This window comes from Amphiprion ocellaris, chromosome 4 (assembly GCF_022539595.1).
Source record: "Amphiprion ocellaris isolate individual 3 ecotype Okinawa chromosome 4, ASM2253959v1, whole genome shotgun sequence".
Taxonomy (NCBI): Eukaryota; Metazoa; Chordata; class Actinopteri; family Pomacentridae; genus Amphiprion; species Amphiprion ocellaris.
This window is the reverse complement of record NC_072769.1, coordinates 32,975,465-32,996,374: the sequence shown is the minus strand read 5'-3', so window position 1 is coordinate 32,996,374 and position 20,910 is coordinate 32,975,465. Positions and strand designations below refer to the sequence as shown.

Sequence of the window (20,910 nt, the reverse complement as noted above, 5' to 3'; positions counted from 1 at the left end):
CTATTGCAGTGAAAAATAAGCCCACAATGAGTAAAAATGTGACAGAATACTGCCTGGTGTTCAGTGGATTAAGATAAATCTATCATGAGAGCTAAATGAATTGTTGGGATAATGTCAGGATGCTGTTACAAATTAAAGTGCATCTGCAGATGTTGGTCTTGATATAAACACAGATTAATCAAACTGTATGGACTGAATGAATCGGAGCCATGAGTAAGGCTGTTATTTGCAAGCTAATACTCAATCCTGATGGTTATAGTGGGGTTTCCAGTGACTACCTTTTTTTAAAGTTTTCCCCCTATTCGTCTTACCCTCCGTTGGCAAACTGAGGCAACAATAGAGGGGATAATAAAGTGAGAGGAAGGGAATGTGCAGCCAGATCTACACTTCCTGGGTCTCTGCTGCCCCAGAGGCCATTTCAGGGCCTCCTTACATGGAACCCAGCTATACATGGGATGTGAAACTGGAAATGACTTTGATGAATTTCCCTGCAGCTAACATGCATTCACGCTCCTGAGTGGGCACTGAGCTTCCACACAGTGTCATCTTTCTCATTTTTTGCACCACAGGGCGTCAGGATGTCTGGGTTTGGTTTTAGACGGGCAGTTTGTAATGATAATCTAAAAGAGAAGACACTCGTGTGAATAATGTGATGATATGTAGAAAGAGAACAAGAGGCAGAGCTGGACAGGATGAAGGACGAAAGCAGACTGAAACAGAATACAAATAAAGATGGAAAAAAAAGATAAAGAGTTCCACTAAGGCAGACAGACAAAGTAGCAAAGGAAAATCGACAAAGAGATATAGGGGAGAGCGGGGGAAGGACACATGAAATAAAAAGGACAGATAGAAACAAAAAGATGAAATGAATTAATCCAGATAGTGTGAGTCCTGAGAGGTCAGATTCCTTTCTCTCTCTTTCACCCCCTCTGCCTCTCTTTTTTTCTCTTACGGTAATCCCTCCAGTAGCAGCGAGTTGTTAGGCTCCTCCATAAATCAGCGTTTGTATGAAATACCAGTGGGAGCCAAAGGTCAAAGGAGAAAATTAGCAGCTGTCTTTTCCTCTCCTTTCATGTTAGCCGCGGGGCTAATCACCGAGCACGCCATCAGCCTCATTTCCACTTTAAAACAAACTCCCCGACAAGCTGGGGAGGAGCAGTTTGCCCGCTCTCTTACATTTTATGGCACCGGATTTTATTCTTGAGAGGGAGGAGGGAGGGTGAGGTGATACTCCCACCCTGCTTCAACTCACCCGTCTCCCTCTCTGCAGTCTTTTCTTCCACCTATCACATCATCTCAGGTGTGGGAGGGCAAACAGTGGAGCATGCTCCTTTCACACTGCTTTGTTGACACATTTCGATGACTGGCGGCCTTCTTTCCTGAGGTGGTGCTTCTCGTTAATACGAGACCCGCTGAACTTTGATGACCTTTACACTCCCACAGTCTCTGTTATTCTCCCGCCCCACTGTTAGGACTTCCCAGTAGTTGAAAAACTTGCATTTTTTTGGACCAGACGTGGCTCTATTGGCTGACAGCAACAGGATGAAGGTTTTCAGAAGTGTTTCCAAATGCTGAACAGTGAAATCTATGAATTTATTTTTGTTCCTCAAGAACTGGAGCTGATTGAAAATCTTTTTCCGATTGCTATTTTTCTCTTGCTGTGCTCTTTCCACTATTCTGTTCTATTTTTTTTTTCTTCATTTTTTGTTTTACTCTTGATTTGAGGTGGACAACATAATGGAAAGAGCAGTACAGTGTCTTTCATTCCTTTTCTTTGTGTTTGCAAATAGAGTTAGTTCTAAAGAATGACTCGATAAAGGACACTGCAATGTAATGGTCATAACTTTGTATGGAGGAAAGGTAACCATACTTTAAGCTTGATTTACATGAAAACTACACATTGCAGTGACAGTTGTTGTGGTCTTTTAACAACTGTGATTTATCCACATTGTAGTAATATTCCATGAACATGGCATATTGATTTGTGAAAAGATAATGCTTCTGTGCAATAAAATGTAATATGCAATAGGTTAAGTGTATATGAATAGCTAATAATACAAATGCAAAAGTAAGTATTCTGCCAGTGTGGCTATTTGCTGTTGTCGCAGCTCCCCCAACTGCAGAGTGACACTGACACACTGGTGCACAAGTATAAATACTCCCAACAGTTGCATAGGCTACAGTGTAGATTCAAAACTGGAGAATAAATCAAGCTTAAGTTTAAAGTTTGCACCTGTTTGCAATGAAATTGTAGCTTAAATAGCCTGCTCTGATTGGACAGTTTTAGTGAACAGTGTGTTTCAGAATCAGAAATACTGAGGGAAAATTGGACACATTAAAGTTTCTCCCATTCAAAGTTTTTGAAATACAAACAGTGCAAAAATATATAGATGAACATACGTGAAAAAATATGACCTACAAATATAAACATAAGTGGAAAAAATACTTGCACAAAATGTGAAATGTGCTTTGAAATCCAAGTCCTTGTAACTCATTTAAGTTATATTTTTAATAGTTATAAAATCCTGTACTACAACAATCTGTCTCTGGAAGGAAGAAGAAGAAGTAGGTGAACTAACTAGCCATTTGGTTGTTTTTCTCATTCTGTTGTTTTTATTTCCTAGTTGTGATGGATTACAAGTAATTATCATGACTGCTTTGAGTTCGAATAGTCTCGCGGTGGTGGAGATTGATTCTGGCAGCACCTCATTGTTATTCTGCTAGCGGAGAGAATAACGGTTTGGTATGTTTGTATTTCTTTAAACAGGTCATCTTGGGCAGAGCTAAGCCCAGGATGCAGTGATGGTGTCCCTGCAAAGTAGTGACGTCAGAATTGTTTTGGTGGAATATTTTGAGGCAGAGAGGCAAACGTTGTCATAAAAATGACTAATTCACTAGAAGAGCCAAGCAGACTTGTTTATTAGCACAATCTTAATTCATGGCAAAACTTTCCATTTTTAGCGTGTACATTGCTGCTTGGAGGTTGTTCCTGTAGCGAAAGGGGATTTTCAAAATGACAACACATAGATAGCAGGAGGGGAGGAGGAGAAATCTGTGTGAAATTTATGGAGGAAATGCCAGACTTACACCCTAAGTCCACATCTGAGGAGTCAGACTAAAGGACGGAAACTAAGTGGTGCTGCCTCATCGCTGCATTCTCTACATAATATTGGCTACAGCAGGTATGTGGGTCATCTAATGGTGAGTTAGTGGCTAACATTACGTTTGCTAATGTTACTTGTAGCTATTTCATTAGAAATGAATAGCATGCCATGAATATACATGATTAACATGGTATCGTCCGTGAGCATAATTTCTGCCTGAATCAAGTCAGACAGATTTGCATGGACAATAGTGGTGAAGACAGCAACTCCCATGATCCAATGCTGCTTCACGATGTCACCAACTTTGTTTGTTATTATTGTTTTGATTGACAGACTCTGTAATGGCAGAAATGACATACTGCGCCTTTAAATTATGACATCTTTATAGACCTGCTTGAGCTTATACATACTTTTGTATCTCAGCTGTATAAGTGAATTAACTGCACTGCAATCCAAATCAAAAGCACAAGCTACAGGGTCCAAGATGGTTAAATAGAGCAAAATCAACACCCCTGACACCTCTGTATCAAAAGCTGAATATCAAAGGCTTCACCAATGGAGTGTTTGTACATTAACAATACATGCTACAGACTTTTCCATCAGTGTTCTATATCTATGCTTTCGCTTGTATTCCTCCTCCCTGTTCTCTGCTGTTCTTCTCAAACCTTCAAATTTCACTTGTCTTGTTTTTTGACATGACATGTTCATTCTGATCCCAGATTCTGTGCAGCTAAAGCACATAAACAAGACATAATACATAGATAAAGGAGATATTTTTCCTCTTTTGTTCCTCATTTTTTTCTGTTTTCCTCTCTTCTTTGACCCTTTTTTCTCCCCTCTCCTCTTTCTGTGCTTTCTCTTTACATCTCCCTTCTCTTGCTCTGCACCCTTTCTCCATCTTTTCCCCTCTCTCTGTGGGAATGTTTTCCCTATCGGTTGTCAGAGCAGTCAGCGAGGTGCAGAGCAGCAGTGCTTTGTTGATGTTCCTCTTTGCCTATCTGCTGTGCAGTGTGTTTTGAAACTCACCCTCCCTCTGCACACCTGCTGAGTAGCTGCATGACACTGGGAAACATCCCACAATAGGGTCAAAACACTTTTATCTTAGTTTTAGTTATAGATTCAGAAACTCTCTCAGGAATAAACGAACAATATGCAGCTGGCCAGAGCTGAAGTCCAACACGATTGCTCTCTTTTGCTGCATCCGGAGCTTCCTTTAGTCACAGTAGGTGGGTTTAACTCTTGATTTAGTACAAATACAAAAACAAAGAAAAGATTCCACAACCTTAATCACACAGTGCCCATTTTGAACCCAAACACACAAGTCCTGAACATCCATGATGGGTAAAGAAGAGTAAAGAGAAGATTTCACTCTGCAGTGGTCTAATAAGACAATGTACTTAAATACTGTACCTTGGTACAATTCTAGGGTACTTGTGATTGATTATTTTAATATTATGCTACTTAATGCTTCAACTCTGCTACTTTTCTAGTGAAATTACTATACTTTTCACTCAACAACATCCAGCTGTTTCCAGCATTTTTTTAATGATAAATTAATGGATTACATGAAATACAGTGATTGTTTTTCAGTAAATTAAGCCATCTGACAGTCTATAATAGTTATTAGTAGAATCATTATTAGTAGAATAGTTATTAGTAAAAAAGCTATGCCTTATTCAGTCATTGTCAATATTTTATGCTGCTCACACAACAGTACACTGGTAATAATAATAATCCAGTAGTAGAACACACACCAAAATGAATACATTTTTGCTCAAAATACTTACAAACTTTTACTAAAGTAAGACTTGGAATGTCAGAGTTTTACTAGCAACAGAGTATTTTTACATTGTACAACCTCAGAACAGCAAACCTACAAACAAAACGTTTTGACAAAATAAGGCAGCCCTACTTGGTTATTTCATTGTATTTGCCTATTTAATGACAGATTGTGCCTGATTGCATGCAAATGCTCCACCAAAACACTCCGCTAGTCACTATTTTGTTGGGGCACCATCACTGCAACCTGGGCTGAGTACCAATAATGACTGACAGCATTACTGGCAACTTCATAACCTTCTGTTATAGAGCTTTAATGTGACATTTTGTGTTTGACTTCAACTGTAATATTTGCACAAGATGAATAGGAGAATTTTATTTTATGGCCAAAAATGTTGTTTTTCCCATAAACTTCTGTTTGTACACACATGCGTCATAGTGGCTTCTGACTAAAAATGATCGAATGCTACAAATTAGGCTTTTTGGGTTGCTTTGCTTTGTAGCTGCACTTTGTGATTTAAAACGAGACGCTTTTGGGGACTGTCAGAGTGTGAGGCACAGCCTCAAAAGACTATGACTCACAGCGAAACCATGAAAGTCTGCATAAGTACTAGTTAACTTCCTCGCAAAATGCAACCAATGTTGTTGTTGTGTTCCTTGATTTTAAATGCGCTGTTAGGGCCTGTGAGTTTACGCTAGATTTACTGTACAGGCTCCATATAAGTAAAACATGGGAAAAAAACTCACCATCCTTTAGACGTCCTGCTTTCATGCACCTATAAACTCTGAGCAAATGCAGATTGTGCAGAACACTTATTTTACCATTCAGGATAAGTGAACACAAAACATCACCACATGATTGGCAGATAATCAGCTCGGATTCCAAAATATCAGTTTCACAACTACAGTAATTGGATAAAAAAATAAAAATAATTGGATATTTCTGACAAGCATTCTCCTTGTTTCATTGAAGTAATTTGCATATGAATAAATGATAATCAGAGATTCGTGTTTCTACATTCCTGAGCTCTAATACTCAAATATCTTTTTTCAGATTTTCTTTTTTTATCCCAAAGAACTTTGCTGAACACTCAAACACAACAGGAAAATCTTTTGAACAGGAATAAACAAATTTCCTCAGAACAGGTACACAGAATAAGTAGTGTCCTCTTAATGTATGTGTGCAGGCAGTGTCCAAACTTAACACACCTTTCATGGTCAGTACAGCAGATACAATATTTTATAAAACATGTTTAGCTTTTATTTATAATTGTTCCTAATAATAGGGAATGCAGATAAGAAAACAAAAAAAGTAGTTTTTGGTTTGTTTTACAGTGTGTGACATACAGAAGGTTTGTCTTTCTTTTCTCATTTTTCAGTCAAAGTGAATAAAGTTTCTGATATTGCTCTGCCCCATTCATGCCGGTATCTTTATTAAAGTGAATTAATGATGACTCACCCTTGTGCATGAATAATACATCAGTAATAGCCTACTTACTTTTATGCACGATCCACATGATGAAGACAAAGAAAAACAGAAATGCATGGCAAAAATAGAATACTGTCAAAATTTTGGAGACCCAAGAAATTTTCCCCTGTACTTCACATCCTGTGTGCAGGTAAAGCTGATGAATATGCATGTGATTCCTTGTATTATGGTGTAAAACTGCAATAAATGTTTGGTTGTTTTAACCACAAACAAGATATTTTCCTTACCTTTAGTAGGCATGATTACAAATTAAAACCCACTTCAACTGCCATGTATTCACATCTAAAGTTGGTCAAAAATTCTTGCTCAACATCATCCAGGATTTGTGGAATCATCCAATATCATGTTAAATCTTTGTGTAACAAGACGGTTGTGCAATAACCAGAAAAGGAAACACATTAATTTTACAGTAAAACAAGATATATTCAAATTATAGTCAGATATTTTCACATAACACTAAGCATTTGTTGGTAAAACAATATACTATTAGAGATGATAAAACATAACACTTTCACATTATATTATGATATGGTATTGTAATAATGCAGACAATGGATAAATTGAAGAAAATGAATCACTTTTAGGATTTGATTAAATTCTGCTTCATGCTTGGGTCTCGACACGGTAACAGTCTGCTGTTACTGATCGGTGGATGATATTGTGATAATTCATGTATTCATGGAACCTTCAGTGATCCTCCAGCTGATCAACGAGAAATTCAAAAAATGTAAAATCTTACTTTGTATATGCAGACATCAAAATATCTCAACATAAACATATGTAAAATGATGTAAAACTTAATAAAATTCTGTACATGCGCCAAATTCCATTCTCTGCACACCATTTCCTCATTTAAACATGAGTTTAATGTTATAACAATACAGTTTGTCATGTTTAATTTGAATATTTTCTTTCTTCTCATGTACCGGCAAAGTTTTTGCATTCATAATCAACCAACCAAAGGGTTTTGCTTCTTTGAAACTGATAGGTGCTTTGAAAATCCACATACACTTACAGACAAGTGTCACTCATCAGCTCACCTTTAAAGCCGACGCACTCTACTAATCAGCTTAATTTGCCTGAGTAGCTGCTTTTGTAATTGCGGTCCACTTACTTCAGAGTTGAGCTCCTTTTTCATGTGACGTTTGCATTGTTTTGTTCACTTCTTTAGTATGTTTGCTCCCATTAACTTCAGCTCCTATGGTTGTGAGAGGAAAGACACAGTAAAATGACACAAGGCGAAATATTTGTCCAGTTATGCTAAACACACACCTGAATTATCTGGTTTGGTTTTTCATACATTATCCCACTTTGCTGTTGAAGTCAATCAATACTGGTAGCATGTAGACATCACAACAGCAAGCTGTAAAGGTGCTAAATTAAACAATAAACCGTTGTCACATCTGTCCATTGATTTTGTGGTGTCACCGCCATCTCCTGCTCAAGTCAACAGTGGATCATCGGATCAATAGGGACAATTAATTTGCCTTATCAGTGCATGGATTTGCTGTCCAACTGAGCCTCAGTCAGTTAGCTGCTGTCAGTTTAAACCAGCGCTGGTCTGTAACAAGTTTTGTTCAGCCTCTAACAGGCCTGACTGCTCCTCCATATCAAGCATTTTTCTGCATCATTTGTCTGTCGCTAATTAAGGACGGCTAGCTGAGCTCAAAGCGAACATTCTCACGTTTCTCTCGCCGTCATAATCATCAGGAGAATCACTTGATTCGTTGAGCATGATGAATTGACAAACGTAATTAATACACATGAAATTGTTTTAGTGGAATTACTGCAGGGACAATTGACAGTTTACACAGAATTCAGTGCACATTAGAGGACAATGCACATTAGAACATGTATATGGTGCTAATAGTTGTCATTACACCATATTTATAATATGGACTTTTTCAGATATAGGAGGCGTAACATTGACGCCTTCATTAATTGGCATTCTGTCATTTAGAGGACACTTTTACATGATATTAGTCACATGTGTAAATTGGAAAGTTAATAAAGTGATGTATAGTAGATAATAATGCACAAATATAGTGCACGAAAGCTGAACTATTATTGCAAGCTTATTAAAACATTCAAATAAGTGCTAGCTTAGATATCCATATTTTCCTAAAAACTGAAAATTCTGTCCATATGAGATGATAATCTGCTTTACTGACAGTAAAATAAAAATATCCCGAAAATACACAGTTTGACTTTCCATTATTTCCTGATCAATCCTGTCTCCATGTCGGGGATAATTGTAACTTTAAGTATGTAATAATGTCGCTGCTGTTGTTGCACCTGCATAAATGTGCACAACTTGCTTGATTTGGAGACACTATAGATCCTGTTGCTGCGGATAACTAATAAACCCTGAAAAAAACTTCTACAAACAGCTAGAGACAACAAACTGAACTTCAGCTGCATTCGTTATTTCCAAGTCTTGTTGATCTGACTTGTTGTTTTGGGTTTCTTTACAGTAAATTTGTATTTTAAGGACATTTCAGTTCATAACAGATGTGAAATTGTGGTGAAAAGTGAATGAGAAACAAGGCATTTTGTGATTTTGACACTAAAACTGTCTTTTTGTGATCATTGTGATAGTTTTTCACAAATATTAATTCTAAAATGTGAAAGAAAGTGTATCGCTTGGTCTGGAAGTGATACGGAAATATTACTAGCTGTCACAGCTTTCATGGAAGTTACCAGAAAGCAGGTTGTGATGCCATTAAATTATCAAAAAGGAGTTGTGAAAGGGTCTACAAAGTGTTACTATGGTTCTTTGGGTTCATGCACAATGATGCAGCATACAGATGGCATTTTTTTTAGCAGTACTTAAAGGTCTTCCACCTTAGAAAGACCAAAAGAAACAGAGACACAAACACTCTGTCTGTTTGTACCGACTGGCTCAGCCAACTTTTGCTCACATCAGATAGAGTTTCGGTTACCACAAAGGTTTGCCAAGCCAAAACGGATTAGGCCGAGCATCACAGGCATTGTTTCTATACATTATTAAACTTTTAAGCCACCGAAAAACAGGATTGTAAGAAAAAAAGAGGGAGAGTGGGAAGAGAAAGTAATTATTCATCCTCAGTGCTCACACACACCCCCACAGCTTCTTTAGCAAATCCCTCACTCAAGTTTCAAAAGATGACCATTAAGTTTAGTTTTTTACATTTTTTTACCTCAATAAAAATTTTATCTGATATTGTTGTCACTCTTGATGCATTTAGACTTTTTCCCCGAAGTTGAAATTAAAGTTTATTTTCCCAAATTGGGTCTTTTAAGAGGAATGGTCTTAACAAGCCATAACAAGCGGATGAATGGCTGGCTTCTCAAACTTTAAGGGTGTTATGCACCATGTCCGACTTCAAAGCCCGTCTTAACTCCACACTTTAATTGTATCTTCTTCAAGCCTGTCTGCCTGACCGCCATCTGATTCTGCTGACAACTGCACTCCTTCTCTCTTCTCCATGCTCATCCTTCTATCTCTCCATTCCTTCCATCTGTCATGGCTGATACAACCCTCCTCCTCCTCCTTCCTTCTTTTTCCTTTAGCTTTTCTAAAGTCACTCCGCTACAAGTGTCAACTCCGGCACGAGCCTTAAATTACTTTTTTTGTGTTGACATCTACCACTCACCCCTCAGCTCATGCAAACAGAATGATACTATTTCTTTCCCCCTCTCTCTCTTCACTCTTTTTATTTCTCTATTGCTGCTTCTGTTTTTTTTTTTTTTTTTTGCAATTTCTCTCTGAGCCTACAAACAGACATTCACGCTTCTCTCCATATGGGCTTTAATTTGCCATTGTCCCCCAAGATATTCCTCGCTCAGGCTTGAGATAAAGGGATAATCACTTCAAAGGGAAGCTGGGGGGGAGACTGCCCCCTCCCTCCCAGCTGAAAGGAGAAGTGGACAATACGCTAATTGAGAGGGGGAACTGATCACAGGGTCTGTTCAAAGGGACGCCTGGCCACGCCCCCTCCTCCCTCCAACGCACTTAATTTTATTAGTGTTTATGGTGATGCTCCAGCCAAAATTATCACTCAAACCCACCACAGCCTTTGAACTCCCAAATATTGGGTTATTTGCAATTATCCACCCTCTCCTCTTCTGTTTTCTCTTCCGTGCTATTTTAGCGCAAGTGTAGGATTTGTGCCGAGGAGAAAAAAAAAGGGGCGATAAAAACCGGGACGCATAGAATTTTATTGTTCACATTGTGGGAACATACAGTGTGGGCTGTGATGTGATGCAAATCCAAAGGTTCTTATGAAAAAAAGGGACAAAAAAAGGGAGAATACAGGGCCGACTGTTTGACTGATGCAACTAATGATACACCATCAAAGACTTTTGCAGTACAGTGCTAACATTGCAAGAAAGGAAGAAAGAACAAAAAGGAAGGAGGAAAAAAAAGATATTTTTTTCTAACAAACCATTCCTTCAATGCCACTGTCATAATTTAAATCTTCTATTTCCTGTTTCTGTGTATCCTGATGACACCTGTACTGATGGCGGTGAAATGCAAAGTCTCTCTAACTAAAGATGAGCTTCATTTCCAATCTGTGGAGATGCACCAGATGCCTTTAATTTCTTCCAAAACCACAAGCTCTCAATTAGCCTCCAGGTCACCCCGTTTTATGGGGGCTTCGTAGCACGTCAGTGGCAGCACTCTCATCCTGTATTGTGCTTTTAAAGCGTTTGGATCTTCTTGTGAAATGGTTAGGGCACCTAACAAAGGGGTCAGGGCAGGGTCAACATCAAAAAGGGGGCTTCTTGTGGCTACTTTACAGCACCCTTTCCCTCTTTTGTCACTGCTGAACACAAGAGTGCACATTCAAGGGTCAACAGGTGTGGTCTCGTGGGTTTGCCATCTTGTGACATTTCCCAAATAAATTTAAAAAAGGCTGCAGCTTGTATCTCGGCTGCATCTTTTGTGATCACAGTGGAAAACTGATTAAAAACAAACACATCCTGAATAACTGAGTAGCCTGAACTTTACATGTCATTATAAAAACAGACTGAGCAAAGCTTCCTGCCTGTCAGCAAAAATGAAACTGTCTGTGGACCCTTTTTTTTCATTTGCAGTGATATGTGCGGCCTAATTTAATTTGAGTGAAGATAACATCTTATCCCGAATGTGAAATATCCCACTTTTAAGATTGTCCTGCACTTCAAAAATTACATTTTATAACCCCTCTGTATCTCAATTCTCCTTTCAAAGCTGACTTTAAAGAAGTTAGTGTGCAGATAACACTGTGGCTACTTATTTCATGGCTTTAATTTGGGCCTTGCTGATCAGCCGAGTGCCCCTTGAACATCTCACTGCCAATGCTCCTGACCCATTTTGTGTCTCCATGTTCCATTTTGCAGACAGTGGGCAATTCCCATTTTGAAGTGTTGGAAGCTTTTTGTGCGTTTTGGATGTCAAATTCTTGTTACGTAGCAGCGAAGTTTGTTTCACATGCATAAACAACAGTTATGAATGACCTCTTCATATAAATTGACACTGTCATATGCACACATCTGCACACACACACAGATACAGAGAAAGACACTGTATGCCTGCTGTTGTACAGCTTCCTGATAGCACCTTGCAGTGATAAACTTCTTTAAAACACACAGCATTCAGGAGGTGGTTGGCAGGTCTGTCAGTGTGATCAGCTGGACTCCTCTACTGAACAAGGGCTTGCTATGGCACATGTATTTGTAAGAAAGTTTGACTATATTAAAATTACTCAACAGAACAGAAGTCAGTTGTCGACATTGGCAACTTTTGGAGCATCTAAATCACAGACTGTAAATAAATGGTGCGTGCAATGACGTCGCCCATTTGTTTTTTGGACTACCGTTTTGAAGCTTGGAGTCTGGGAACTGACTGTCGCCATCTTGCAGTGGATCTGACTGTAAACTCTCAAAAACATAACAGACTTACCATGTATTTTCCTCTATTTGGGACCATAATCTACATGATAAACAACATGCTGTATTCACAAAGTCTTAAAACAAGTGATTGAGACCATGAAGTCATTCGGAAAATGTACATTGAAGTCGCAATTCGAATAAGAAGTGGCATCATTTTCCCTAAAGCTGTTTATATCAGCTGCTTTGGTGGGAAAATTCTACGCTGCATAGTGTTGGCAGTAGGTGGTAGTATAGACAGGGCTACGCATAGCTGCAGTAAACAGAGTTGCTTGACTGTTGTGAAAAACCTTGAATAAGTAGAAGAAACACAGAAGATTTTGGCCATTTACGTAAGAAAAATGGAGAGAATTATTCAGGAATTGGGAATATTGTACTAATTCTTTCATGTCAGCTGGTATTAACCATGTTTCATGCTGTCTAGAGATGAAAACAGCAAAGCAAGTGGAAACATCTGATCAGTCATTCCAGCTAAATGTTCGCTAAGTTCTTGTTAAGTAACTTATTTGAAAAATATGTTTCCTGTAGCTCTTCTTGAAAAACCACTTCAAGCGAGCACAAAAAATTTTGAGGGTGAATTTGGGGGATTTTTATAGAATCATGACGTTTATGTTAACCTCTTCTAACGCAATACTTTAGATATATTATAGTTATAGACTTCTTAATAATCAGACATCTCTTTGAAACCACAAGAGTCGCCCCCTGCTGGCTGTTTGAAAGAATGCTGCTTTTTCACTTCAATGCTGGTTTCACTTTTCAAACCCATAAGATGTGTTCATCTGTTATGGACAGTCAATGATCTAAATCAAAAATAATAAAGGTCTAGGATCGTCAATGCCAAGCGGGATGAGACTGTCACCGTGAAATGTGTGGCCAAGATTTGGCCCTAAACGGACCAAGATGCTGAAACGACTGTAAACCCACATGGGAGCAGCTACACAGCATGCTTATTTCTCTATGTATAACTCGACATGAATTAATCACCACTTGGGGACCTCAGAGAAGTTGGATTTCATTAGTTCTCTTGTCCTGCACCATCATGAGAGTTTTGTGAATTTGAATCATCTGACTTATATAATTATATTCTCCTTTAAAGTTGATTTTCAACATCAAAGGGACAATATAGCCTTTGAAGTACCATGGGATTGGATCACTGTCTAACCCACTCTTTAAGATTCTGTCACAATGACATTAGGCAAGTCATGTGAATTAAAAGACTAGAGAACAGCTCTTGCCTTTGCTCTGTGTCCAATTTCAATCAAAATGTCATGCTGTGCCATTTTCCCTGAATGTGGAACTGGCAAATGTGTTAGGTTGACATCTTTGTGGCTAAAATCCTGTGACTAATATGTAAATTATTTGACAGTTACACTCTGTGGGATTGTCAAATCAGGGCTATAACTTAAAGAATAAGTTTTCATTATTGTGGGCATTGTTTAAAATGAAATTTAACCACAAATTCTTGCCTGTCACTCCCCTTACTGCAGTAAATCTGTAATTTAGGAGGAATATTATAAGAATTACAGAAGGATAATGGACCCAAACTGCCTATAAATGGTAAAGAAATGTAGAAATATGAATACAAAAAATGAATACATTTTACTGTATAAATGTATACATTGGGGAATACATTAAGCCTACGGTATAAAGCTGAACCTTCAAGGAACATTGAAGCTGAGCATTGAAACATCTAATTTCCTTAATTCTTGCAATTTTTATGCACCACTTTGTGCAGGTTTAGTTTATAGTAAATGTTCAGAAAATGTTCAGATAGTCACAAAACACTTTATTTCCTGCATTCTAGTCATTTTTGTATTTACAGATTTGTTCCCTAAAGGTTACTATTTGATGAACCATCAGGGAACATTCGAGGAATGTTCAGGGAATGTTCATAATGAGCTTCTAAACTCTTACATTTCCTAGATTTCTTCCTTGAAGCTTGCTGAATGTTTAGGAAATATTCCCTCATTGTTCCCTGAAGTTGACCGTTTGCTGAACATTCAATGAACGTCACAGTAGAGCATTATAAAACTTGAATTCCCTGCATTCTAGCATTTTTTTTAGACACTAATTTGTTCCCTGAAGTTTGCTGAGTGTTTAGGAAATATTCCCTCATTGTTCCCTGAAGTTGACCGTTTGCTGAACATTCAATGAACGTCACAGTAGAGCATTATAAAACTTGAATTCCCTGCATTCTAGCATTTTTTTTAGACACTAATTTGTTCCCTGAAGTTTGCTGAGTGTTTAGGAAATATTCCCTCATTGTTCTCTGAAGGTTACCGTTTGCTGAACATTCAATGAACGTCAAAGTAGAGCACTAAACCACTTCAATTTCCTGCATTCTAGTATCTTTTTAAAACCACTAATTCATTCCCCGAGGCTTGTTGAATGTTTAGGAAATGTTTCCTCGTTGTTCCCTGAAGTTTACTGTTTGCTCAACATTCAATGAATGTCCAGGTAGAGCATCAAAATGCTTGTATTTCCTGCTTTCTAGTGATTTTAACCACTAATTTCTTCCCTGAATCTCGCTGGATGTTTTGGAAATATTCCCTCAGTGTTCCCTGAAGTTTACTGTTTGCTGAATATTCAATGAACATCAAAGTAGTGCACTAAAACACTTGAATTTCCTGCCTTCTAGTATTTTTTTAGGCTCTACTTTGTTCCTTTAAGCTTGGTGTTTGCTGAATGTTTAGCAAATGTTCCCTGAAGTTTGGTGTTTTCTGAATATTCAATGAATGTCAAAGTAAAGCACTTAAATTACCTGCATTCTGGTAATATTCAATTTTCTTCTTTTTTTTCAAAAATCCTTTGGCTCTTTCATGTTTTAATGCACTGATGTAAATATTGAGGGGAACATCTGCCCTGAATTCCCCTCCTGAAATCTATGAATATCAGTGAAACAGTATTGCAAACCCTCTTTATAATGGCTTCTCCTGAGCTGCTAAACTCACCCCTGTCACTTCAAGAGGCCACAGGCAACCTTTGTTTGCTTTGTGTGTCTGTTGAAACTTTGTGTAGTGACAGACGGACTGTGAGAATAACACTATTGGCGCGGTAGATTACTTGTGACGCTCCAAAGCCTCGGGGAGTTGGCTTGAGATTGCCTGTCTTTGATAAGGTCCTGGCACACGACTAAACCCTGTCCCCGTCTGGAAAAGTTTATTAATAACCCCAGAAAGTTTGCCGATGAGGATGAAACGCGTGCTGTAATCTGCGGATGTTTCTAGACAGTTAAATGCATTTGGAGTGGATTAATGTAGTCGTTCTTCTGCGTTTTTTGCGCAGATGAGACGCTGCGTTTTTATGTATCTTCCGGGACCAGGCCAGTGGTTCTTCACTTTGAAGTCCACAGTTAAACCTTTAGCCCAGTTGGTGCAGAAACAGCCCGGAGGATTTCTGCCGCTTGAAACTCTACCTGCGGAGAGAAGTCGGGAGGAAAAAGGGGGCTCTTCTCTTTATTGAAATATTTTTGTTATTTTTATTAAACCTGTCCGGGGACGGGATAGAGGCGCAGCGGCTTTTACGCACAGCCGTGTTGTTGGACTTACTTTACTTTTCTAATCAGGCAGGCTGCTCGGCTACACGGATGGTAAGTTGTCGGGAAGCTGTTCCACAGGCCCCCTCTCTTGGCCGCTTTGATGTGCTGCTGCTGAGCTTTGAAGTTGAGAAATGCGGGCTATGTTTCTTGTTTGTGGGCGAGAAATACGGTGAGATAGATAAGAAGCTTATGTGTGTGTGCTTGTGTAGCCCAGATATATAAAGAAGAAGAAATAAAACGGAATATTTGTCGGGTGGTGCGTCTTCTGGCTGGGAAAAAAGTGGGATGTCAGAGCCCCCACCTCCTCCTCCACCTCCTCCTCCAGATTTTGACACCCCCAGTGATCTACATAGGGACTGAGCCTGCCTCCTCTGAGGTCAGTTGTTGAATGGGACAGGCTACATTAAACTACAGCGCCTTGTTTTGCAGCGAGATAACACCACATGTGGCACGGCGCAGGGTCTAAATAGTGCGTCGTTGGCGTTGTGTTTTCTCTCTGTGTGTTTGTGCTGGATTACTGGTCGGTTTTGGACTCTATTCGACCTGAAATGGAGTAACAGTTGGAACTTTTTTAACGGCTTTTCCTCCGGTTTTGGATCTGCTCTGCGATGGTATGTTGCTGGAGTTGCCACTGTGATTGTAGAAATGTTGCATTTTTCCCCAAACCAAGACGCGATTATTGTTAATTTCTGTGTCATTTTAGCTGCTTATCGTGCGTTGCAGTGTTGCAGGTCTTTACTCCAAAATGTGTCTCGGTTCGTGTTGGTAGTGGAGACACGTTGTCGGGGCTGTGGCTCGGATAATGTGCCGTAATAAACCTTCTTCCCAGGCGATTGATGTTTTTTTTGCATTTACGCATGAGCGACCGGCTTCTCCCGCGGGGCTTCTTACCCCCTTTTTCGTACATTACAGCGCTGTAAGGTCATTGAGGAGCAGATCAGATGCTGCTGCTACTCGTCTTGTGCATTTCTGGGATGGTGAGGACAAGTGTGAGTGGGAACGAGTAGTGATGCAGGCGAGGGGAAGGGTACGGTCGTCCGAAACAGATTGGGAATTAATTGGAGTTGAAGCCTGTGACATGGACTCGTTAGGAAAACACGTGTAAGCCACAGTTGTGAGAAATACGGTTTTGGTGAAGAGTGAGGCTGTGCGAGATGATTATTCTTGTAAAAATGCGTTTTGATGTGGCAGATCAATGCACGTAGAGAATGTAGGCTGCAGTTGATCTCTCATTTAGATTATAAATAGATAAATGAAACGGAAAGAAAGCCTTTCATATTTCCTTTCTCTGTGAACCCGGCGAGGGTTTTTTGAAAGGGACTGTTTACTTGATGTCTTTCTTTGAAGTTCAGCAGGATCTGGCTTTGATTAGATCAATACTTTGTGTTTCAGAGTGAAGAGGAGCTGAGAAGCTCCCCCGCTGCTTTTAGAGAGTGAGGAGGATTAGGCTGGAGCTCAGTGGAGGCACGACGGCACTCTCACACGGCAACCAGAGCTGGAGCCATGAGCAGGGCGCTTACGGAGCACATCAGCAGTAGCTTCCGAGAAGATGCTCCTCGTCCCCCGGTGCCGGGGGAGGAGGGAGAGGCGTCATGCTACAACCCCAGCAGATCTGCCAAAATGAGAGCCCAGAGCAAGGTTAAAGATTCCCCCGCCGTCGCCGCCGCGCCTCCCGGCTCCACACCGCGGAGGAACGAGGATGGACTCGGGGAGCCAGAGGGCAGCGCGTCTCCGGACTCGCCCTTAGTCCGGTGGACAAAGTCTCTGCATTTTCTGCTGGGCGACCAAGACGGCGCTCACCTCTTCAAGACCTTCCTGGAGCGGGAGAACTGCGTGGACACTTTGGACTTTTGGTTCGCCTGCAACGGCTTCAGACAGATGGACTTAAAGGATACCAAAACGCTGCGAGTTGCCAAAGTTATTTTCAAGCGGTACATCGAGAACAACAGCATTGTCGCCAAGCAGCTGAAACCGGCCACCAAGACCTTCATAAGGGATAGTATTAAGAAGCAACAAATAGACTCTGCTATGTTTGACCAGGCACAGACGGAAATTCAGTCTAACATGGAAGAGAACGCATACCAGATGTTTCTGACCTCTGACATATACCTCGAATACGTGCGCACCGGCTGCGAGAACGCAGCGTACATGAACCACGGCGGGCTGGGCAGCCTCAAGCTGATGTGCGGATACCTTCCTCCTCTCATTGAGGAAGAGGAATGGAGTTGTACCGACCTGAAGGCGAAAACTTTGGGCTCTGTGGTTGGACTGTCAGCGAAAAACCTGAGGGCTACTGCTACCATCCGGACAGCAGCAGAAGTGCTGGAGAACAGTTGCAGGTGAGTCTGTGTGTTGTGGTGATTTTTTTAATGCTCATGTGTTAGTCTTGATCCTGCATCAGTTAAACTGCACTGAATATGTGGTGGTGATTTCACAAAATGCCTTAAAGAGGGAGAGGGAGGTAAAAGGCACTTGATCAAAGGGTCTCAGAGGAACATGTCTGTATATTTGTGCCCTCCTGCCTTGCAGTTAGTCAGAGGGGTTGGAGGGGTGGAGGGGCGGGATGGCTACAAAACATCAATGCATCTGAGCCTTCCTTTTAAGTAAATGGTGTCTTGCAGGCAGCCCTCTGCTGGCTTGCTCAAGTTTCCTGTGCTTTGAAACCCTTCCTCCGGTTCAGGAATGAATTCAGACACCGAGCCTCACGACTGAAACAGTGTGATGCTATTGTAAAGTTGTGCTGCATTTTTTTCTCCCCCCTCCGCTTTATTCTACCCACTAAGCCATATAGTTATTGTATGCTGTCACAAAATCTCCTTAAAGCGGAGAAATGCTAATACACAGTTAAAAAGAACTTGTGCAGTCAGTCTTATGCCAAGCGGAGATATTGTTCTCTTGGTCAGAGATGAAAGCAGAAACTGTTTGTGGAAAGCGTTCGGGCTTTTATCATAAGAGCTCGTCCCACACATTGTCCAACAGCTGAAATCTTTTCAAGCCAGGAACATTTTCAAAAACTGGATTTTATGCATGAGCCTGCATCAAAGGCTGCTTAAAAAGTTTTTTTTCTTTCACTCAACTACTTTGTCCTCACATCTGGATGCAATTACGGCTTTGACTGTCTCAATAGTTTGGTTTGGTAGGAAAAGTGCAATTTATAGATGATCCATGCTTTTCCCGTCAACTTGTCTAACATTTAATGAGATTAAACTAGTGTCCAGCATTTTTTGTTTTATTCATAACGGTGCGTAAAAGTAATTGATTAAGTGTAATAACTTAAGCACTCCCCTGAGGATTATTTATCCTTCATGTGAGCAGATGTCAGATAACATCACAGCTCAGTTGCTCATTTGCTTGGAAGTGGCCATGTTGAGTTAGGAACCAATAAGCACAGGGTTTGTTGACATGTGGGCATATCCTGCTTTCCCCGGTGTGTGTGTGTGTGTGTGTGTGTGAGTTTCCCCCCTGCGTTCTCGTTTTTCAACTAAAAGAAAAGCAAGCCCCCTTCTTTCTCCCCCCTCTGTTTCCCCCTTTGCCCCTCACCATCTCTTTAGGTCAACCAATTTCCATCTCAAACATGTGGAACTAATTTTGCCACTGCGCAGATTCTTTTTTCCCCTCTTTTTTTGAGAAACCTCCAACTCCAAAGTGATTGAAAAACACAACAATAAAACATCCTCAGCTCAGTTCCGCAGCTTCAACCACCGACCCCACTTTCCTATAGATTGTGTGTCAGTGTTTTCCTTCCTCTTTTCTTTTCTGCCCAGCACTTTTATCTCTTTTTTTTTTTTTGAAAGAAAAATCTGTCTGACAGAGACTAAGCATGCTTTGGAGGGAGACAGGGAGAGACAAGAGGAGGGGAAGAAGGGGGGAAAGACAGGAAAGAGAGGGGGGAGATCATGAAAGAAAGAAAAGGGATGGAGAAAGCGAGCGGGGGGTGCAGAGAGCCCAGCTGTGCTAAATACCTGACTCTTTGCGTGGACCTTCCAAAGGTCAGGTTTGTGCTTGGGGCCTACGGCTTTAGTCATGCTGGGGTTCTCCTCAGCACTCCCGGCAGAAGGCATTCTCATAAAGAAAGGGGCCCTCCTTCCCCCTTTTCTCTCTCCCTCTCTCTAAAGCTCAAGTTCCCCCTTCCTCCTTCTTCTTCTTCCCTCCCTCTTCCTTGTCCACCCCCTTCACTACTGGAGCAGGAATGCAACACAGCAGGAGAGAGTAAAAGACTTTTTAGAAAGGAGAGTCGGGGAAGGAGGGGAGGGCCCCCAGACTGGATGATAGCAACAGGGGAGGAGGGGGGGTGTAGTAGAAAAAGTGGGAGAGTGTGGAGGGGAAAACACTCAAGGAAAGAGTGGAGTTTTTAGAGTATGGGCCCAAACAAAAGGGAGGAGAGAGAAGGAAGGGAAATTCTGTTGTTCATTCACACAAACTCTGCAAGGCTGCTCACTTTGTCCACCAACACAAATCTTGTATTTTAGGGACAATAGTGAACCCATAGCTCCATTTGTAACACTTCCCTGACCCCAAAGTCTCATGGAAGTGGCTCTAAATCACATGAATCTGCAGAAAATGACAACAAAACAAACTCAACACACCTCTCTCCACATCACATTAAAACTTTGGCAAACGTCTTCCACAGGTCCCACCGTCGAGGAGACCCCGCCAGCCCATACTTTGTCAACTCTGGCTACATTTTTGCCCCCGCCACCAGTGCCAATGACAGCGAGATCTCCAGCGACGCCACGACAGATGATTCCATGTCGATGACGGACAGTAGCGTGTAAGTTTTTCTGTTTTTATTGTTGTTGTTTCAATGGAAACCTAAAACAAAAAGAAGCCGGTAGATCAGTTTCATTACAACCCAGCTGGCTCCCACAGATAATGTAGCAACTTCAAAAGGCTCATTTCCATTCAGCTGACCGTGGCCAAAGCTCGGGTGAATTTTATTATTTTCACAGTATCTAAACGCACCTGGACCAGATTTGAGATTTCACCTTTCCAGGAAAAAAAAAAGTCTCAGGGTGTGAAGAAAAATATTTGGCCTTGTAGTTCAACAAACTCAGCTTTTTCTCTGGGCCAGGGGACTGCATGGTTGC

General features: G+C 40.6%; 1 protein-coding gene across 4 annotated transcripts in view; it reads left to right on the top strand.

Moving 5' to 3' along the window:
* Positions 1 to 20,910, top strand: part of LOC111577326 (axin-2-like) — a 95,911-nt gene that overhangs the window by 63,378 nt on the left and 11,623 nt on the right. The window contains exons 1-3 of one of the 4 annotated variants that reach the window (XM_023283552.3): positions 15,656 to 15,874; positions 17,216 to 18,162; positions 20,454 to 20,594. In XM_023283552.3, coding sequence (XP_023139320.1) covers positions 17,327 to 18,162; positions 20,454 to 20,594 — 977 coding nt within the window. In that variant the 5' untranslated portion in view covers positions 15,656 to 15,874; positions 17,216 to 17,326. Of the gene's footprint in view, positions 1 to 15,655; positions 15,875 to 16,207; positions 16,435 to 16,512; positions 16,925 to 17,215; positions 18,163 to 20,453; positions 20,595 to 20,910 lie in introns of those variants that run through there. The other 3 variants (XM_023283551.3, XM_023283553.3, XM_035954331.2) reach the window with 3 other exon arrangements.